At 43.8% G+C, this 19,350-nt stretch overlaps 1 protein-coding gene across 3 annotated transcripts in view; it reads left to right on the plus strand.

Annotated features, from left to right (window-relative positions):
• The window catches only part of LOC118359817 (beta-catenin-like protein 1), a 44,331-nt gene extending 32,151 nt beyond the window's left edge, over nucleotides 1–12,180 (plus strand). For 2 of the 3 annotated variants that reach the window (XM_035738606.2, XM_035738607.2), the window contains 3 exons: nucleotides 7,655–7,792; nucleotides 9,106–9,178; nucleotides 11,762–12,180. In XM_035738606.2, the coding sequence (XP_035594499.1) occupies nucleotides 7,655–7,792; nucleotides 9,106–9,178; nucleotides 11,762–11,850 (300 nt within the window). In that variant the 3' untranslated portion in view covers nucleotides 11,851–12,180. The remainder of the gene's footprint in view (nucleotides 1–7,654; nucleotides 7,793–9,105; nucleotides 9,179–11,761) is intronic. The other variant, XM_035738609.2, reaches the window with a different exon arrangement.
• The last annotated feature ends 7,170 nt before the right edge of the window (nucleotides 12,181–19,350 follow it).

Raw genomic sequence — 19,350 nt, forward strand, 5'->3', positions numbered from 1 at the left:
ATGTTTTCCTTTTCTACTCCGCAGGAGTATACTTCTCGTCATCAGAGGAGTCCTCCGGACCTGAATTTAATAAGCTGCTTATTTCCCCTCTCTCATCCCTCTTTCTTGGTGATAATTGATGGAAATTGATTAAAGTAAAACATGTCTGAGACCGACCACAATATGGCAAAATTCCTCAGTGCAGTACTGAGAACCTGGACATATCAGTTGTTTGCATTTGATTAAACTCATCTCATCTTCTATTTAAAGGTTGTGTTAAGGCACTAGTCCCAACGTCTGCCCCCCCCCCCAACTCCTCACCCACTCTCTCTCTCTCATTTCTGCTTTCGAGGCAGGCCGAGGTAGAGAGATGACGGTGCTAAGTTGCTGTGAAATTGATTAGCGCCGACAAGTAATTACAGCTGTAGCCCCTGTCAGGTTAGTCAGGTCTCTGCTGACTGCAGGCAGGGAACGAGGAGTAGTCTAACTACCTGCAGCTCCTCTAGTAGCCACACTATCCTAGTGGTCATGCTATAGACATGCAGGGCTGCACATTCTACATGTTGTTGCCTTACAGGCTGGTAGTAAAATAGATTGTTTTGTGGGTTTGTATCGTTTGATTTACACAACATGCCTACCACTTTGAAGAAATAAGACCAAAAAAACAGAACTTGAGTGTGCATAACTATTCACTTTGTAGAGCCACCTTTTGCAGCAATTACAGCTGCAAGTCTCTTGGAGTATGTCTCTATGAGCTTGACACATCTACCCACTGGGATTTTTGCCCCTTCTTCAAGGCAAACCTGCTCCAGCTCCTTCAAGTTGGATGGGTTCTGCTTGTGTACAGCAATCTTTAAGTCATACCACAGATTCTCAATTGGATTGAAGTTCTGGGCTTTGACAAGGCCATTTAAAAAAATGTAAATATTTAAACCACTCGTTTTGCTTTAGCAGTATGCTTCGGGTCATTGTCCTGCTGGAAGGTGAACCTCCGTCCCAGTCTCAAATCTCTGGCAGACTGAAAACGATTTTCCCTCAACAATTTCCCAGTATTTAGCGGCATCCTTCAATTCTGACCAGTTTCCCAGTCCCTGCCGATACAGCATGATGCTGCCACCACGCTTCACTCTAGGGTTGTTCTCGGGGTGATTTTTATTTATTTTATTTTATTTCACCTTTATTTAACCAGGTAGGCTAGTTGAGAACAAGTTCTCATTTGCAACTGCGACCTGGCCAAGATAAAGCATAGCAGTGTGAACAGACAACACAGAGTTACACATGGAGTAAACAATTTAGCAAGTCAATAACACAGTAGAAAAAAATGGGCAGTCTATATACAATGTGTGCAAAAGGCATGAGGAGGTAGGCGAATAATACAATTTTGCAGATTAACACTGGTGATAAATGATCAGATGGGCATGTACAGGTAGAGATATTGGTGTGCAAAAGAGCAGAAAAGTAAATAAATAAAAACAGTATATAAAAACAGTATGGGAATGAGGTAGGTGAAAAAGGGTGAGCTATTTACCAATAGACTATGTACAGCTGCAGCGATCGGTTAGCTGCTCGGATAGCTGATGTTTGAAGTTGGTGAGGGAGATAAAAGTCTCCAACTTCAGCGATTTTGCAATTCGTTCCAGTCACAGGCAGCAGAGTACTGGAACGAAAGGCGGCCAAATGAGGTGTTGGCTTTAGGGATGATCAGTGAGATACACCTGCTGGAGCGCGTGCTACGGATGGGTGTTGCCATCGTGACCAGTGAACTGAGATAAGGCGGAGCTTTACCTAGCATGGACTTGTAGATGACCTGGAGCCAGTGGGTCTGGCGACGAATATGTAGTGAGGGCCAGCCGACTAGAGCATACAAGTCGCAGTGGTGGGTGGTATAAGGTGCTTTAGTGACAAAACGGATGGCACTGTGATAGACTGCATCCAGTTTGCTGAGTAGAGTGTTGGAAGCCATTTTGTAGATGACATCGCCGAAGTCGAGGATCGGTAGGATAGTCAGTTTTACTAGGGTAAGCTTGGCAGCGTGAGTGAAGGAGGCTTTGTTGCGGAATAGAAAGCCGACTCTGGATTTGATTTTTGATTGGAGATGTTTGATGTGAGTCTGGAAGGAGAGTTTGCAGTCTAGCCAGACACCTAGGTACTTATAGATGTCCACATATTCAAGGTTGGAACCATCCAGGGTGGTGATGCTAGTCGGGCATGCGGGTGCAGGCAGCGATCGGTTGAAAAGCATGCATTTGGTTTTACTCGCGTTTAGGAGCAGTTGGAGGCCACGGAAGGAGTGCTGTATGGCATTGAAGCTCGTTTGGAGGTTGGATAGCACAGTGTCCAATGACGGGCCGAAAGTATATAGAATGGTGTCGTCTGCGTAGAGGTGGATCAGGGAATCGCCCGCAGCAAGAGCAACATCATTGATATATACAGAGAAAAGAGTCGGCCCGAGAATTGAACCCTGTGGCACCCCCATAGAGACTGCCAGAGGACCGGACAGCATGCCCTCCGATTTGACACACTGAACTCTGTCTGCAAAGTAATTGGTGAACCAGGCAAGGCAGTCATCCGAAAAACCGAGGCTGTTGAGTCTGCCGATAAGAATTTGGTGATTGACAGAGTCGAAAGCCTTGGCGAGGTCGATGAAGACGGCTGCACAGTACTGTCTTTTATCGATGGCGGTTATGATATCATTTAGTACCTTGAGTGTGGCTGAGGTGCACCCGTGACCGGCTCGGAAACCAGATTGCACAGCGGAGAAGGTACGGTGGGATTCGAGATGGTCAGTGACCTGTTTGTTGACTTGGCTTTCAAAGACCTTAGATAGGCAGGGCAGGATGGATATAGGTCTATAGCAGTGATGAGAAGTGTTGGGTTTGCGCCAGACATAGCGTTTTCCTTGATGGCCAAAAAGCTCAATTTTAGTCTCATCTGACCAGAGTACCTTCTTCCATATCTTTGGTGAGTCACCCACATGACTTTTGGCAAACACCAAATGTGTTTGCTTATTATTTTCTTTAAGCAATGGCTTTTTTCTGGCCACTCTTCTGTATAGCCCAGCTCTGTGGAGTGTACTGCTTAAGTGGTCCTATGGACAGATACTCCAATCTCCGCTGTGGAGCTTCTTCAGGGTTATCTTTGGTCTCTTTGTTGCCTTTCTGATTAATGCCCTCCTTGCCTGGTCTGTGAGTTTTGGTGGGCAGCCCTCTCTTGGCGGGTTTGTTGTGGTGCCATATTCTTTCCATTTTTTAATAATGGATGTAATGGTGCTCTGTGGGATGTTCAAATTTTCAGATATTTTTTTATAACCCAACCCTGATCTGTACTTCTCCACAACTTTGTCCCAGATTTGTTTGGAGAGCTCCTTGGTCTTCATGGTGCCCCTTGCTTAGTGGTATTGCAGGCACTGGGGCCTTTCAGAACAGCTGTATATATACTGAGATCATGTGACTCTAAGATTGGACACAGGTGGACTTTAACTAATTATGTGACGTCTGAAGGTAATTTGTTGCACCAGATCCTATTTAGAGGCTTCATAGAAAAGGGGGTATGCATGCACCACACTTCCGTTTTTTTATTTTTTAGAAACAAGTTCTTTTTTTAATTTCACTTCATCAAATTTTGTGTCTGTCCATTACATGAAATACAAATACAAATCTATTTAAATTACAGGTTGTAATGCAACAAAATAGGAAAAATGCAAGGGGAATGAATATTTTTCCAAGGCACTGTAACTGGATGCATCAATGCTGAAAAGGATTTCAAAGGAGAAAGTATTTCAAAGCGTCCAGAAATGAGCCATTCTCTTGCCTTTCCCAACCTTGTCTATAGTCTAGCATGCACTATATATACAAAAGTATGTGGACACCCCTTCAAATTAGTGGATTCCACTATTTAAGCCACAGCCTTTGCTGACAGGTTTATAATATTGAGTACACAGCCATGCAATCTCCTTAGACAAACATTGGCAGTAGAATAGCCCGAACTGAAGAGCTCAGTGACTTTCAACCTAGCACCGTCATAGTATGCCACCTTTCAAACAAGTCAGTTCATCAAGTTTCTGCCCTGCTAGAGCTACACATTTTTTCCGTATATAGACAAAACCTGTTTCTTATTTTTTATAAAATCAACTATATGCATTGAGCTTGTCTGGTGCTTTAAGCTTACGGTTTGATGAAATTAGACCAATGCCTCAAGGGCGCCAGAGTTACAGATAACAAGAAGAAAACCTGAACCTGACCCAACTGTTCTCCTCCCACTCATTTTGGCTTTCACAGGTTCTGCCATTACTCTCTTGAAGTAGCCGATAATTGGCTAAAGGAGTCGGCGGAGACCTTTCTCATGTGGAATGCCAATTTATCTTACCATTTCTACCATTTCTACCATTTCTTCTGTATCAACTATTAATAACTTATGTGGGTCCAGCCCAATGCTTGTGCTAGCGAACTTGCAACGTTGTATATTCTGGGCCCTCAGTTTCCCATGCCAGTGAGCTCGGGACAGACACAGCTGTAGGCTTTGCACAAGGGATAAGAAGCCGTGCTTGACTTGGGCAGGAGCGCACTGGAGTCCAAGCACCTCAAATGTTCTACTGCTTGAACTCATTAAGCAAACCAGAAATGGTATCAGATCCCCAAATGGGCACATTTATATGCCTACATTCTCTTACTCAACATTGACAGAAGTTCTCCAAATAAAATACAATAACTAAGTTGACAAAACTCATAAATCGAATTAAATAAAACAAAACTTGTTTCTCACAAATGTAGCATAGGTTGTGCACTCTGCAAACAACGTGTCCAGTCCGACAATGATAACGGGAAGACTGGAATAATAATATTGAATGTATTAACAGAAATGACCGTAACCAAAGTAACAAACATTGTAGATTAATTTCTTATTTATAACAGTATATGTACTACTGGTGATATAGGTAATGGGAAATTGATATACGCCAACAATGAAACGCAAACGATGAATGTGCACAAATTGGCGGGAGTGTGCGCGTTCAGCAGAGAGAAGTGCATTGTGCGTCTGGGCACATGGTCAATCCATGGCCATGCATCATTTACGGTGATATGGCCTCAGCAGAAGTCAGGGCATTTATGCTTCATGGAGCAGTGCAGATCTGTTGTCAAGGAAGTGAGTTTGTTATTTCTTCAGGATGTTCCGCCCCCGCCTACCGTCAACCAATCATGTCAATGTGGAGCTGTACAGAGCCCTTCGCATTGTTAAACATTTGGTTCCAGTCGTTAGAACGAGCCTGTTCTCAGTTAAAGTGCCACCGACCTCCTGTGCTATCTATTTGTTACTGCTTGACTGAAATAATCTTGGTCGAACAACAGCCTAATGACCAAACAATCCACTAGTTGACTAATTGGGGTCAGCCCTAAATTACATTCTAGATTATTCTGTTCTTCCAACTTGGTGGCAACAGTTTGGGGAAGGGCCCATGCTCCCGTGAACAAAGTTTGGTCCATACGGAAATGGTTTGCTGTGAGCGGTATGGAAGAACTTGCACAGAGCCCTGACCTCAACCCCATCAAACACCTTTGGGATGAATTGGAATGCCGACGGCGAGCCAGGCCTAATCGTCCAACATCAGTGACCGACCTCACTAATGCTCTTGTGGCTGAATGGACGCAAGTTCCTGCAGCAATGTTACAACATCTAGTGAAAAGCCTTCCCAGAAGATTGCAGGCTGTTATAGTACAAAGGGGGGACCAACTCCATATTAATGCCCATGATTTTGGAATGACATGTTTGATGTCAGGTGTTCACGTAGTTTACCTTTCATCTAATTTTAAGTGTTGGTGGATGGTTTCAATGCTTTTTGGATATTTTTGCTCCTCTCTCTCTCCCTGCTTCCTGTCTTCCTCCCCTTACCTGCTCCAGCCTCATTAAGAGAATGGAGCTATTGCTCAGACATCCATTGCCTCAGCCTCTGTGTGTAGGAGGGCTGTGTGCTGTGGGATTGATGGGAGCTGGGTAGGGATCGGTCCTATTGCGCAGCACCATCTCCCAGCCAACCACTGGAGTCTTATTGATCCTTGTGATGGCTTAAAGTGTGTACGTTTGTGTGTAGGTGGTTACCTGTATTTCTGGGATTCTATTACCTAGGGTAGGATCAAAATAGAGAAATGCCATTTGATTTCTGAAAAGCCTAAATGTTAATCTGTGCAACTATCAAAAGTGAAAATCAGCATCTCTCCCTGTTCAAGTTTTATCACCTACTCTTACACCACACAAGTAAGCTGATTCGGTAAGCCCTCTGGTGTACGGAGGGCTACAGTAAGCTCAGGGAAAGTGCTGACAAAGAAGTAACTTTAATTCTTTGCATTCCACCAGAGGAAAAGCATGGAGCCAGCATTTGTTCCATTTTGCTGTTGTCATATTAACACCTGTACTGGACCAGGATGTGGAATGGAGAAGAGACTGAAAATCGGTCCTCATTACTTTCTCCTTGGTGGTTGGTTGTCAGGCCTCATTCCTTGATTAAGTCGTCCAGGCTTCCTTTGAAAAAGGTTTTCTCCACTCCAATTATTTTCAGAGTAATGAGGACAGACTAGCTGGTAGGTTTGCCAGTCCCCTTGTCCCTAGGGTTCGCTATACATTAGCATATACAGACATTTCTTTTTATCTACTTGGTCTGATGCAGTAGCCTATATGAGATGACCGTCTCAGAACAGGCAGGAGTTTTGTTCTGAAAGCTGCACCAGCTATATCCCCAGATGTCTTTTTAAACATTGTTTCAATCATGGGTAGGTCTATTGTTTTACATCTAAATAGGCTAGAGTTGCAAATGCTTACATGTCCCAAAATAGTTTAGTCTTTGATATTAGCATAGTAAAGATAAATTAGCCTAGCTTGAATGTGTCTTGATATGATTTATTTAAAGAAATGGAGCCCTTCAATGTTGTAATGCTTTCAAATTAAAGTCAACTGACAGGCGTCAGTATTTGAATCCGAATGTCAAGCACACGGTACTGCCCTCTGGATCCACATTTGAAGAGCAGTTTGTTTTCATCACAAACCTCTTTTAAAAGATCCTGTTTGTTTGCTCATATATAGAGCACGGATTAATATTCCTGTTGGATGCCCTTGTGTATGACTACTAGAGCACACTGACTGCTGCTGTGTGCATGCCAGCAATATGCCTCCCTCTCTGATGCCAGAATATCCCTTGAAAATAGATTTAGTCCTGAGGGGGAGGCTGATGTCTTGGTGCAATTATATCCAGTAAAGAATGCCAACTGTCATGTTCTCCACCTGGGCTGACAGCAGGGTGAGAGCTAACATGCACATCACGGTTCTGTTGCAGTTCTTCTCAGGTGTCAAGTCGTCATGGTTAGGCGTTATGCACCACATGCTAGAAGCCGCTTCTCCTCGGTCCGGTTGCATGGCTCATGATGATTAATGTGGCCGTTGTGTTTTGACAGCCATACGTTATTGGCATATGGACAGCTTTGTTAAGATGGATAACTATGCAGGTGTGCATGCGAGCAGAAGCAGCAGAGCAGACCCCCTGGCCACTTAACTCTTAAATCAATTGATATGTGTGTTGACTTGATCAATAAAGAGATTGGATTTGGAAAGGTTGACAAATAACACTTGAATATTATTTATTTAATTATGTTTTTATCCGTCTGTGTGTGTGTGTGTGTGTGTGTAACAGGACATGGTTAAACGTGGAGAGATTCTGGATGATGTGATGGAGGATGAGTTCTACCTACGGAGGCTGGATGCTGGGCTGTTTGTCCTCCAGTTGCTCTGTTATATCATGGTGGAGATCAGCAACTCAGGGATATCCCAGGTAGGGTCATGGGCTGATTTACATGAAATATACTGTATGCACAGTCTATATGAAGATTCGGCAACTTGTATTTGGTACCTTATAGATACACTACACAACCAAAAGTATGTGGACACCTGCTCGTCGAACATCTCATTCCAAAATCATGGGCAGTAATATGTAGTTGGTCCCCCTCTTTGCTGCTATAACAGCCTCCACTCCTCTGGGAAGGCTTTCCACTAGATGTTGGAACATTGCTGCAGGAACTTGCTTCCATTCAGCCACAAACATTAGTGAGGTCGGGCACCGATGTTAGGCAATTAGGCCTGACTCGCAGTCGTGTTCCAATTCATCCCAAAGGTGTTCGATAGGGTTGAGGTCAGGGCTCTGTGCAGGCCAGTGAAGTTATTCCACACCGATCTCAGCAAACCATTTCTGTATGGACCTCGCTTTGTGCACGGGAGCATTGCAATGCTGAAACAGAATTGTCTAGAATGTTGTATGCTGTAGCGTTAAGATTTCCCTTCACTTGAACTAAGGGGCCGAACAATGAACAGTCCCAGAACATTTTTCCTCCTCCACCAAACTTTACAGTTTGCGCTATGCATTCGGGCAGGTAGCTTTCTCCTGGCATCTGCCAAACCCAGATTTGTTTGTCGTACTGCCAGATGTGAAGTGTGATTCATCACGCCAGAGAACTTGTTTCCAATGACGTCAAGCTTTACATCCCTCCAGCCGATGCTTGACATTTGCATTTGCCAATTTTTTTTTTTTAGGCTTGTGTGCGGCTGCTCTGCCATGGAAACCCATTTCATGAGGGTCCAGCATAACGGTTATTGTGCTGACGTTGCTTCCAGAGGCAGTTTGGAAAACTGTAGTAAGTGTTGCAACCAGGGACAGACTATTTTTACAAGCTGCGCGATTCAGCGGCCCGTTCTGAGTTGTGTGGCCTTCCACTTCGTGGCTGAGCCGTTGTTGACCCTAGACATTTCCACTTCACAATAACAGCACCTACAGTTGACCAGGGCAGCTCTAGCAGGGCAGAAATTTTATGAACTGACTTTTTGCAAAGGTGGTATACTATGATGGTACCACGTCATAGGATGTACAAATGTTTATGGAGATTGCATGTCTGTGTGCTCGATTTTATACACCTGTCAGCAACAAGTGTGGTTGAAATAGCCAAATCCACTCATTTGAAGTTGTCAAGACACTGTCTTTTTAGCTTAACTTCTGAGTGATATAGTAACTGTACAATGTCACAGAGGCAAAGTGTACAGTATGCTAGCATTATTAGTGATTCAGTCATGACCCTTTGTCTTTTCTCCTCTCAGCTGCAGCAGAGGGTGCATCAGATCCTGAACCTGAGGGGAGGCTCTGTCAAAGTGGTGCGGCACATCATGAGAGGTGAGGGTCCACGTCACACCCTGCTAGAGGCAGAGAGACTAGCACTGACATGGATCTACTCCGAAGACATACAACACCTAGCCTATTTACCAGCCTCACTGCTTCCTTCTTTACCTAAAAGGCATAAATACATGTGTACTATCTGTTTTTAGTTTATATATTAATGTGATTGTATTTTGAGTTATTCATTAACCTCTGTCATTGTCAACTAAGACCAGGAAGCTGTGGACGGTATGGCTCTCAGCCCTGATGACATGTAGTGATGTAAATAGAGACATCCATGTCACAGCTTGGACGGGGTAACGAGTCTCATGTTGATGCGCAGCACTAGCCCCATGTCCCCTGTCTCCCTCGAAAGCCAACAGTTACTACTTACTTACATTCATGCTCAGCTGCCCTCGTCTGTGTCGTCTCTGTGAGACACACTGTGTGGGTGCCCATTAGAGTGGGAAGCTCCTCCCTGATCTTCCCCATTTTAAAAGGCTGACTCCTGCATTGGACATGGCTTAGGCAGCATGAACAGGTTAAATACATTCAGAGAGAATGTCAATGTCTCTGAACTTGACCCCGATCTTTTAGAATGAAAGTGAAGGCTGTCTAGAGTGGGCCGCTGATGAATTTGTATGTAGAGATTTTTTTTTGCTGCCTATCACACCCGTTCTATGGATAATATGGAGCTTGAGAATACATTGTAATTATAGATTATTACTTCTGTTGAATGATACACTAGGTATATTACATTCTGTCTGCTCCAGATGATATAGGTTGTCTGTCCAGGCCTCTACACTCCAGCAGCCTCAGTGGTCTGGCCAGGCCGGGTGAAATGACCTTAATGTCTGATGGGCTCGCACCAGATGGGGACTCTTGGCCCTCAGCTCAGAGTGGGAGGTTCTGTGGAACCAAGGTATCAATGAAACTGTGTTGGGGAATTAATAATCTAATGTAGCTTTCTAACCTCGCTCCGATCGACAGCTGCTCAGTAAAAGGGCCCAACCTGTGAAGTCACGTGTGGTGGACGATGCCATCCAGAAGCATGATGATCCCGTGTGTGTGACTGCCATACCCCCCCAACCGGTGCAGTCGAAGGTTTTGAAGTCTTGCATAAGACTACAACCTATAGATTGAAGGTGTTATTCTTGGGAGAAATTAAGCATTGCAGTTCTTCAGAGTGTCTTGACAAGCACTGCCTCAGTCTGCACTCCCTGTTATCTTCAGCTCATAGCCTCATCGGTGACACATCAGAGTTGACAGGTGAAGTGTCAGGAGTGGTCCATTTCAAAGGTTTCTCCATTCTGTAAGTTTGCAGGCTGAGATCCTTAATGATTAACCTACTTGTCGACAGTGAGACTGGCTTGAAAATTAAGTGCAACATTTGTGATCGAGCAGGAAGCCCTAGTCGGTGACCCAGCAAATGGTAGCAGCGTTTGTCACGCCATATTCCCCTCAGCCTGGTCGCCACAGTGACAGGAAGAGCGCCTTAGAATGCCAGCCCATGATTTTGGAGAGTGGGCCTGTCTTCTTGAGGCTAATTCTAGGGGATATTGAGATTGTGTGGGTCATTTGTGGAACCCTGCTGGCTCACACACATTCGGGGCTGAATGAGCAGGGTATGATGTAGAATCTAGGACTTCAAGAAAATATTTGGAGTCTTGTTTTTTGTTAGTGCTTAATACCACTGTATATAGTTTTACTATCAGTCATCATGAGCGCCGCTCTGTGTTAGAAAGTGTGTGTGAGTCTCTTGAATTTCTGGTCATGGTTACTGAATCTTATGAGGAGATGAATCCTCTGTGTGAACTCCTTATGATTCACCCCAGCAGTCTATTGAAGCCATGTTTTCCCCTTGCCTCAGGCCATTGTCAGAAACTCTTTTATTCTCTGGCATTTAAAAGAGAAACTTTGTTTTTGATCTCCTCTCTCAAGGGTCCACAGGCTTTACTGGTAATCCTGCAAGAGGGGCTACCTGCGCTGGGCTTCTGACAGCACACCCCTCCACATTAGACTCACAAATAGACTGCTGCTTTCAGAGGCTACGCCTGTGTGACTGCCTGGCGTTCCACAGCGAGTTTGCCTCCGTTAAAGAAGAGTCTAGTGTGAGTTGGCAGGGAATATAGGCTGAAGTATGTACCCTTGAGAGACGAGGTGCAAGTCAGGGGATATAGGAGTAAACGTACTGCACTGCTAGAGCACAACACTGGATCTACGGGCTAGAACATAGGGTTGGAGATTCACTTTTAGAAAAAATGTATATCCTAGATTTTTAGGTTGCAGACTGCAGCCTTTTCTAGATCTCTCCTTTTTTGTATTCTGGCCTCGGCACTAAGCCACTGGTTATTTAACATGCGTATGGGGAAACTGGGTGTGTTCAGTGTTCATGCATGTATTCTTGTGTGGGCGTGAGAGAGAGGAAAAGGGAGGTTATGCCATTGTCATTCAGGAACATCCTCCTAGGTTTCAATTCCCATTCCTTTGATTTGTGTGGATTACAGGAACCATGCCCATGGAGTGGTTTGATTCAAAAGAAGACTGCGTGAAGAGCTCATAGTCTACCAAACTAAACTTGGGGATTTGTCTTTTTTTCAGAGTATGCTGAAAACATCGGGGACGGGAAGAGTGAGGAGTTCAAAGAGAGTGAGCAGAAGAGGATTATGGACCTGCTGGAGAACTTCTAACCCTAACCAATCCCTGGGAGGAGTACCTAACCAGAACAGAGGGTCTCCACACACTCACAGACAGAAGATACCAGTGTCCAGCAGGTGCAGAGAAGGTGTATTGACTGCGCTCTCTGTGTGCTGGACTATAGTGACTCAAAATATAATAACAAAGATGTGCAATCTTAAACTGCAACTCTTTCAGACTCACATGTTTGTGTTTGATTTGTGTATTTTGTAATAAAATCCCATCCGGATAAGATTGTTTTTGTGATTTTAAACCCATTTACACCTCATTTCCATTCTTCTTTTGAGATAGAAATGCTTAAGGAATAAAATTAATTGCTGTCACATTGTTTTCTGTGCAGGTGAATTATGTGTAATTATTTCCTACTTTGTTGCTGTTGGCAGGGTTGTGTTAGCTGTAAGAGAGGTTGAGGGAAGACTGTGTAGGCCAAGGGCATGATGTCTATGCTTCTTTTAGGTTGTGTCAACTACTCTCAGGCCTTTTGTCATCTGGCAAGACTAGAATGGTATTTATATCTCAAGCATGCATATTTAATGGGAGGATGTCTGAATATACAGTATGCCTCCTCTACACAGAAGGACTACCGCAGTTGGGTTGTGAAATCACAGCGTGACACCCTACAGGTAGTGGTAATGTGGTCTGATGCCTGGGATTCCCAGGATGACATAAAGGTGCTGGTATCATACTGCACCATGTCTGTTCAGATGACTTCCTTGGCAATCCCAATGGGGCGGGTAGGCCTTATACGCAGATTTTAGTAGAAACTGAAATGTGCTTGGAAAGCAGACTCTGTGATATGGGCTATGGTTTATTCATGAGCAATGGAGTTAGTGAGAATCCTTGTGTTGTCAACTTCTGGTAAACTGTTGCCACAGATTTCTTTTTTTAATGACGCTGGAAGAAATGGCAGCAGTTTTAGGGGTGCCCAACCAATTGTACTATTATGTTTATTTTCGTGTTATTTGTTAATTATTTTGTACATAATGTTTCTGCAACTGTATCTTACGGCAAAAAAAAGAGCTTCTGCACATCAGGACAGTTATCACTCACCTCTGATTAGATTAAGATTTTTTCTTCAACAAGCAGGACATTTTCCGAACACCTGACAAGGCCAACATCCCAGTTATTTGCAAGTGGAAGAGACACAGAGGACACAGCGCGTGGTGCCAGGTTAGGATCTGCAGAAGGCGAGTGGGAAAGCTGCTGTTACCGTCAATATTACTTGCCATCGTGAAATTATTGGACAATAAATTAGATGAGATACGATCTGTAATATCTTGTGTTTCACGGAATCGTGGCTGAATGATAACATGGATATTCAGCTAGTGGGATATACGCTGCACCGGCAAGATAGAACCGCACACTGGGGGGTCTGTGCATATTTGTAAACAGCTGGTGCACGAAAGTAGAATATCTTGTGAGAAAATGCAGACCACATTACTTGCCTAGAGTTTTCAGCTATACTTTTTGTGGCTGTTTATTTACCACTGCAGACGGATGCTGGCACTAAGACCGCACTCCGTCAGCTGTGTAAGGAAATAAGCAAGCAGGAAACCGTTCACCCAGAGGTGGCGCTCTTAGTGGCTGGAGACTTTAATGCAGGGAAACTTAAATAGGTTCTGCCTATTTTCTATCAACATGTTGAATGTGCAAAGAAAAATTCTAGATCACCTGTACTCCACACAAAGAGTCGCGTACAAAGCTCTCCCTTGCCCTCCATTTGGTCAATCGGACCACAATTCTGTCCTCCTGATTCCTGCTTACAAGCAATAATTAAAGCAGGAAGCACCAATGACTCAGTCTACAAAAAAGTGGTCAGATGAATCAGATGCTAAACTACAGGACTGTTTTGCTATCACAGACATATTCCGGGATTCTTCCGATGGCATTGAGGAGTACACCACATCAGTCACTGGCTTTATCAATAAGTGCATTGAGGACGTCGTCCCCACAGTGACTGTACGTACATAGCCCAACCAGAAGTCATGGATTACAGGCAACACTCGTACTGAGCTAAAGGGTAGAGCTGCCGCTTTTAAGGTGCGGGACTCTAACCCGGAAGCTTATAAGAAATCCCGCTATGCCCTCTGACGAACCATCAAACAGGCAAAGCGTCAATACAGGGCTAAGATTGAATCGTACTACACCGGCTCCGACGCTCGTCTTATGTGGCAGGGCTTACAAACTATTAGACTATAAAGGGAAGCACAGCCACGAGCCTACCAGATGCGCTAAATCACTTCTATGCTCGCTTCGAGGCAAGCGACACTGAGGCATGCATGAGTGCATCAGCTGTTCCGGACGACTGTGTGATCACACTCTCCGTAGCCGACGTGAGTAAAACCTTTTAAACGGGTCAACATTCACAAGGCTGCGTGGCCAGACGGATTACCAGGACGTGTGCTCCGGGCATGTGCTGACCAACTGGCAGGTGTCTTCACTGACATTTTCAACATGTTCCTGATTGAGTCTGTAATACCATCATGTTTCAAGCAGACCACCATAGTCCCTATGTGCCCAAGAACACAAAGGCAACCTGCCTAAATGACAACCGACCCATAGCACTCACGTCCGTATCCATGAAGTGTTTTGAAAGGCTGGCAAGGGCTCACATTAACACCATTATCCCAGAAACCCTATACCCACTCCAATTTGCATACCACGCAAACAGATCCAAAGATTATGCAATCTCTATTGCACTCCACACTGCCCTTTCCCACCTGGACAAAAGGAACACCTATGTGAGAATGCTATTCATTGATCAAAGCTCAGCATTCAACGTACTCTCAAAGCTCATCACTAAGCTAAGGATCCTGGGACTAAACACCTCCCTCTGCAACTGGATCCTGGACTTCCTGACGTGCCACCCCCAGGTGGTGAGGGTAGGTAGCAACTCATCTGCCACGCTGATCCTCAACACTGGAGCCCCCCAGGGGTGCGTGCTCAGTCCCCTCCTGTACTCCCTGTTCACCCACGACTGCATGGCCAGGCACGACTCCAACACCATTCAGTTTGCCGACGACACAACAGTGGTAGGCCTGATGAGAGCCTACAGGAAGGAGCCCAGAGACCTGTTTGGGTGGTGCCAGGATAACAACCTATCCCTCAACGTAACCAAGACTAAGGAGATGATTGTGGACTACAGGAAAAGGAGGACCGATCACGCCCCCATTCTCATCGACGGGGTTGTAGTGGAGCAGGTTGAGGAGCTTCAAGTTCCTTGGTGTCCACATCACCAACAAACTAGAATGGTCCAAACACACCAAGACAGTCGTGAAGAGGGCACGACAAAGCTTATTCCCCCTCAGGAAACTAAAACGATTTCGCATGGGTCCCGAGATCCTCAAAAGTTTCTGTAGCTGCACCATCGAGAGCATCCTGACTGGTTGCATCACTACCTGGTAGAGCATTTGCTCAGCCTCTGACTGCAAGGCACTACAGAGGGTAGTGCGTACGGCCCAGTACATCACTAAGCTGCCTGCCATCCAGGACTTCTTCACCAGGCGGTGTCATATGAAGGACCTACAAATTGTCAAAGACCCCGGCCACCGCATTCATAGACTGCTCTCTCTACTACCGCATGGCAAGTGGTACCAGAGTGCCAAGTCTAGGACAAAAAGGCTTCTCAACAGTTTTTACCCCCAAGCCATAAGACTCCTGAACAGGTAATCAAATGGCTACCCGGACTATTGCATTGTGTGCCCCTCACCCCTCTTTTACAATGCTGCTACTCTCTGTTTATCGTATATGCATAGTCACTTTAACTATACATTCATGTACATACTACCTCAATTGCCCCGACCAACCAGTGTCCCTGCACATTGGCTAACTGGGCTATCTGCATTGTGAACTGTTGGCCACTAACCTCTGGTGAACTGTTTGCCAACTGTGGCAATAAATATTATTGTTGCCAAAGGATTGCCTCAGTTTCACCACTAGTGGCGAGCATTTGCAAACTTCTGTGAACATTGTGGTATACTATTTAGTTTGCATCAAATTTGCCACAAACTGGCAGAAAGTTTGTTGAAAAACAACATTTTTGTAAGGGATAACAGTTCTTTACAGGTTACACATCCCTCCCATTAGACCCCTCTCAGTCCTATCAAAATTCTTGTTTGAGAAATTGCTTTTAGCTAAGAAGCTATTTTTACTTATTTTTGACCATTTTAATTGAAAACAATCACAGTAAGGTACTTAGTTGTTTACCAGAAATAATTTGATGTTGAGATCAAATCAGATGCCTTGGAACTTTAAATAGTGCAGCTTTCTGTGCCATGCCTTTGTTTACTCTTGTTTATGTTTATGCCTCATGGCCCTGTTGCCACTTTGCTCACCGCAGATTTTGACATAATTCAATATTCAGTTGTTTTAGAAATGGAATGCTTCATTTTGCTCGCATACGTTCAGTCTAAACGGTTTATCATAAGAGTCCTAAACTTGTACGGGTACGCACAGCAGTGTTCTAGAATATTGGACCGTTGGCTTTCATACTTTTCGAATTCTCAGCGCAGCTCAAGCAATTTCTCCAACTGTCAACACATTCAAATGATTAGAGTACTGGAGTACCGGAGACGCGTTGGTTGGAAATTATGGGGAGGTGAGCGTTCGGGCTGTGTCCCCGTGGATGGTGATCTCCCTGGAAACTAGGATCGTAAAGTAGTTTCAATGAATCCTGCATTGTATTGTGTTTGTATGTGTGATGCATTAGAGGAGACCATATGCCTTCAAGCGTGTCATGAGGGAGTGCATTTTTATTGATGCTCTGCCACATCATCAAACTTAACATGCAAATGAGTGCGAGCCACCAGCCCAGGCTCGAGCAGAGGCTCAATGACATCATCACCATAGCAATGCTTATTGAGAACATTTGGGAGCAATCTTGCCATGCCAATCACTCATGTCTCACGTTGCAGTTGTGTCGTCGCGGCAGGGATGAGGCAAAGGAGGCCGTTCTCCAACAGCGTAACAGCTGCTCTGCAAGCTGGCCTATAATATCGTTTATAAGGAGAGAATTGTTATTTGCATATTGTATTGGCAGGAAGGTACCCCACGCATCTCTTATCAGTGATTATGACACCACCATGTTAACAGTGGTTGTACAGCAATTTCACAGCTGAGAGGAAGTAGAATAATTGTATTTTCCAAGTGATTGAATTGAACACCGGGTGCTGGGATTTTTCTCCCTGGTTCCTTGCAGTGTACATGGTGTAAGTGGGAAGACAAACTGCAATTTCAATGTTATTGAATAATTGGTTTCTGGTGGAAGATTTAATATCAGGCCCTTAGCTCCTTTACCATGAAGCTTGTAATGATATATCTCATGCAGAGGTCACATTATTAACCACATGATCTTCCTAATTGTGCTCTTCAATTCTGAAAATGTTTGCTCTAGCCTGTTTCCTTGAACAGCCCATAAAACAAAATAGATGTAACTTATCATCACATTTATCCATCTCTAAACACAAGACATTTAAGTTAGTACATGTGGCTGTGATGTGTCTGTGTGCTTTCACATGAGAGTACATGTGTGGCTGCAACCGAGTGAATGATTAATTATGTGGTTATTAATTCTGTGAAGAAGATAATTGTGGTGATTTATGACAAAAGTCCTCAAATCCAAATTCTATTCCCGATGGATTGTGCTACAGTGCCTTCAGAAAGTATTCACACCCCTTGACTTTTTCCACATTTTGTTGTGTTACAGCCTGTAAATATATTTTGGGGTCACTGGCCTACACACAATACCCCATAATGTCAAAGTGGAATTATGTTTTTTTGACAATTTTACAAATTAATATAAAAGTGAGAAGCTGACATGTCTTGAGTCAAGTGTTCAATAATTTTGTTTAGGCAAGCCTAAATAAGTTCAGAGTAAAAATGTGCTTAACAAGTCATAGAATAAGTTGCATGGACCTATGTGAAGTAATAGTGGTTATAAATGTTATTTTTGAATGACTACCTCATCCCTGTACCCCACACATACAATTATCTGTAAAGTACCTCAGTCGAGCAGTGAATTTCAAACACAGATTCTACCACAAAGACCAGGCAGGTTTTCCATTGCCTCGCAAAGAAGATCACCTATTAGTTATTAATTACACTTTGGATGGTGTATCAATACATCCAGTCAGTACAAAGATACAGGTGTCCTTCCTAACTCAGTTGCCGGAGAGGAAGGAAACAATTTAGGCATTTCACCATGAAGCCAATGGTGACATAAAACAGTTAGTCTAATGACTGTGATAGGAGAACTTAAACAACACTAACCTAATTCACTGAGCAAAAAGAAGGAAACCTGAACAGAATTAAAATATTCCAAAACACGCATCCCATTTCCAACCAGGCACTAAATTAATACTGCAAAATATGTGGCAATGCAATAAGCTTTTTCTCCTGAATACAAAGTCTAATGTTTGGGGCAAATCCAATACAACACATTACTGAGTACCTCTCTCCTCCTCTTTTTTTACTTGAAAATCTATGGCAAGACCTGAAAATGGTTGTCTAACAATCACCAACAACCAATTTGACAAAGCTTGAAGAATTCTGAAAATAATAATGGGCAAATTTTGAACAATCCAGGTGTGGAAAACGTCTGTCATCGCTGCCAAAGGTGCTTCTAAAAAGTATTGACTCAGGGGTGTGAATACTTTATGTACATGAGATATTTCTGTATTTAATTGTCAATCAATTTGCAAAGTAATCCAAAAAGCATGTTTCCACCTTGTAATCATGGGTATTGTGTGTCGATGGCTGAGGGAAAACATTATTTTTAATCAATTTTGAATTCGGGCTGTAACACAACAAAATGTGGAATAAGTCAAGGGGTATTAATACTTTCTTAAGGCACTGTATGTCCCACAGTCTGTCCACTGTATGTGCTGTGTGCAACTGTGCATCCAGGGCGAAGAGCGCATCCTGTCAGTTTGGCACTGTCCAAGGGGCTGATTGTGCAGTGCTGTGTCCTTGGTCCCTGAAATGGCTGTGATGTGTCTGTGTGCTTTTACGACCAGACCGGAGACAATATCCTATGTTAGGCTTTACGATCAGGAAAATATTTTCCCCCAAAGCTATGAATTGTCCTCAATATACCTCTTTCTCAAATTCTATCTTAACTGTCACGTGGAGCTAAATACATTAACTGTGCATTAACTGTGCATTGGACACTTAGCCAATAAAGCAAACTCCAGTTATAGGAATCCTGATTAGCAACATGTGACTGATGTAGGCAAAGACATTCATAAATTCTCCACCTGTTGATGTCCTACCAGGGTTAATTGAACATGTTCATTTATGTGTTGCATCAGTTGTCTTAGTTTGTTTTTGTATGCTATAAATGCAGACAGATGTATATAGTTTGTCAAAGATGGGATGGTCCTACAGCTTTAAGAATGACCGTCTTGTAAAAGTTTAATGAACAAATAACCTGCTCAGATCATTCCGCCTAATTGATATTCCCCATTGCAAGGCACTCACTCCCCTTTCTGTGTGTG

Source organism: Oncorhynchus keta, chromosome 27 (assembly GCF_023373465.1).
Source record: "Oncorhynchus keta strain PuntledgeMale-10-30-2019 chromosome 27, Oket_V2, whole genome shotgun sequence".
Taxonomy (NCBI): Eukaryota; Metazoa; Chordata; class Actinopteri; order Salmoniformes; family Salmonidae; genus Oncorhynchus; species Oncorhynchus keta.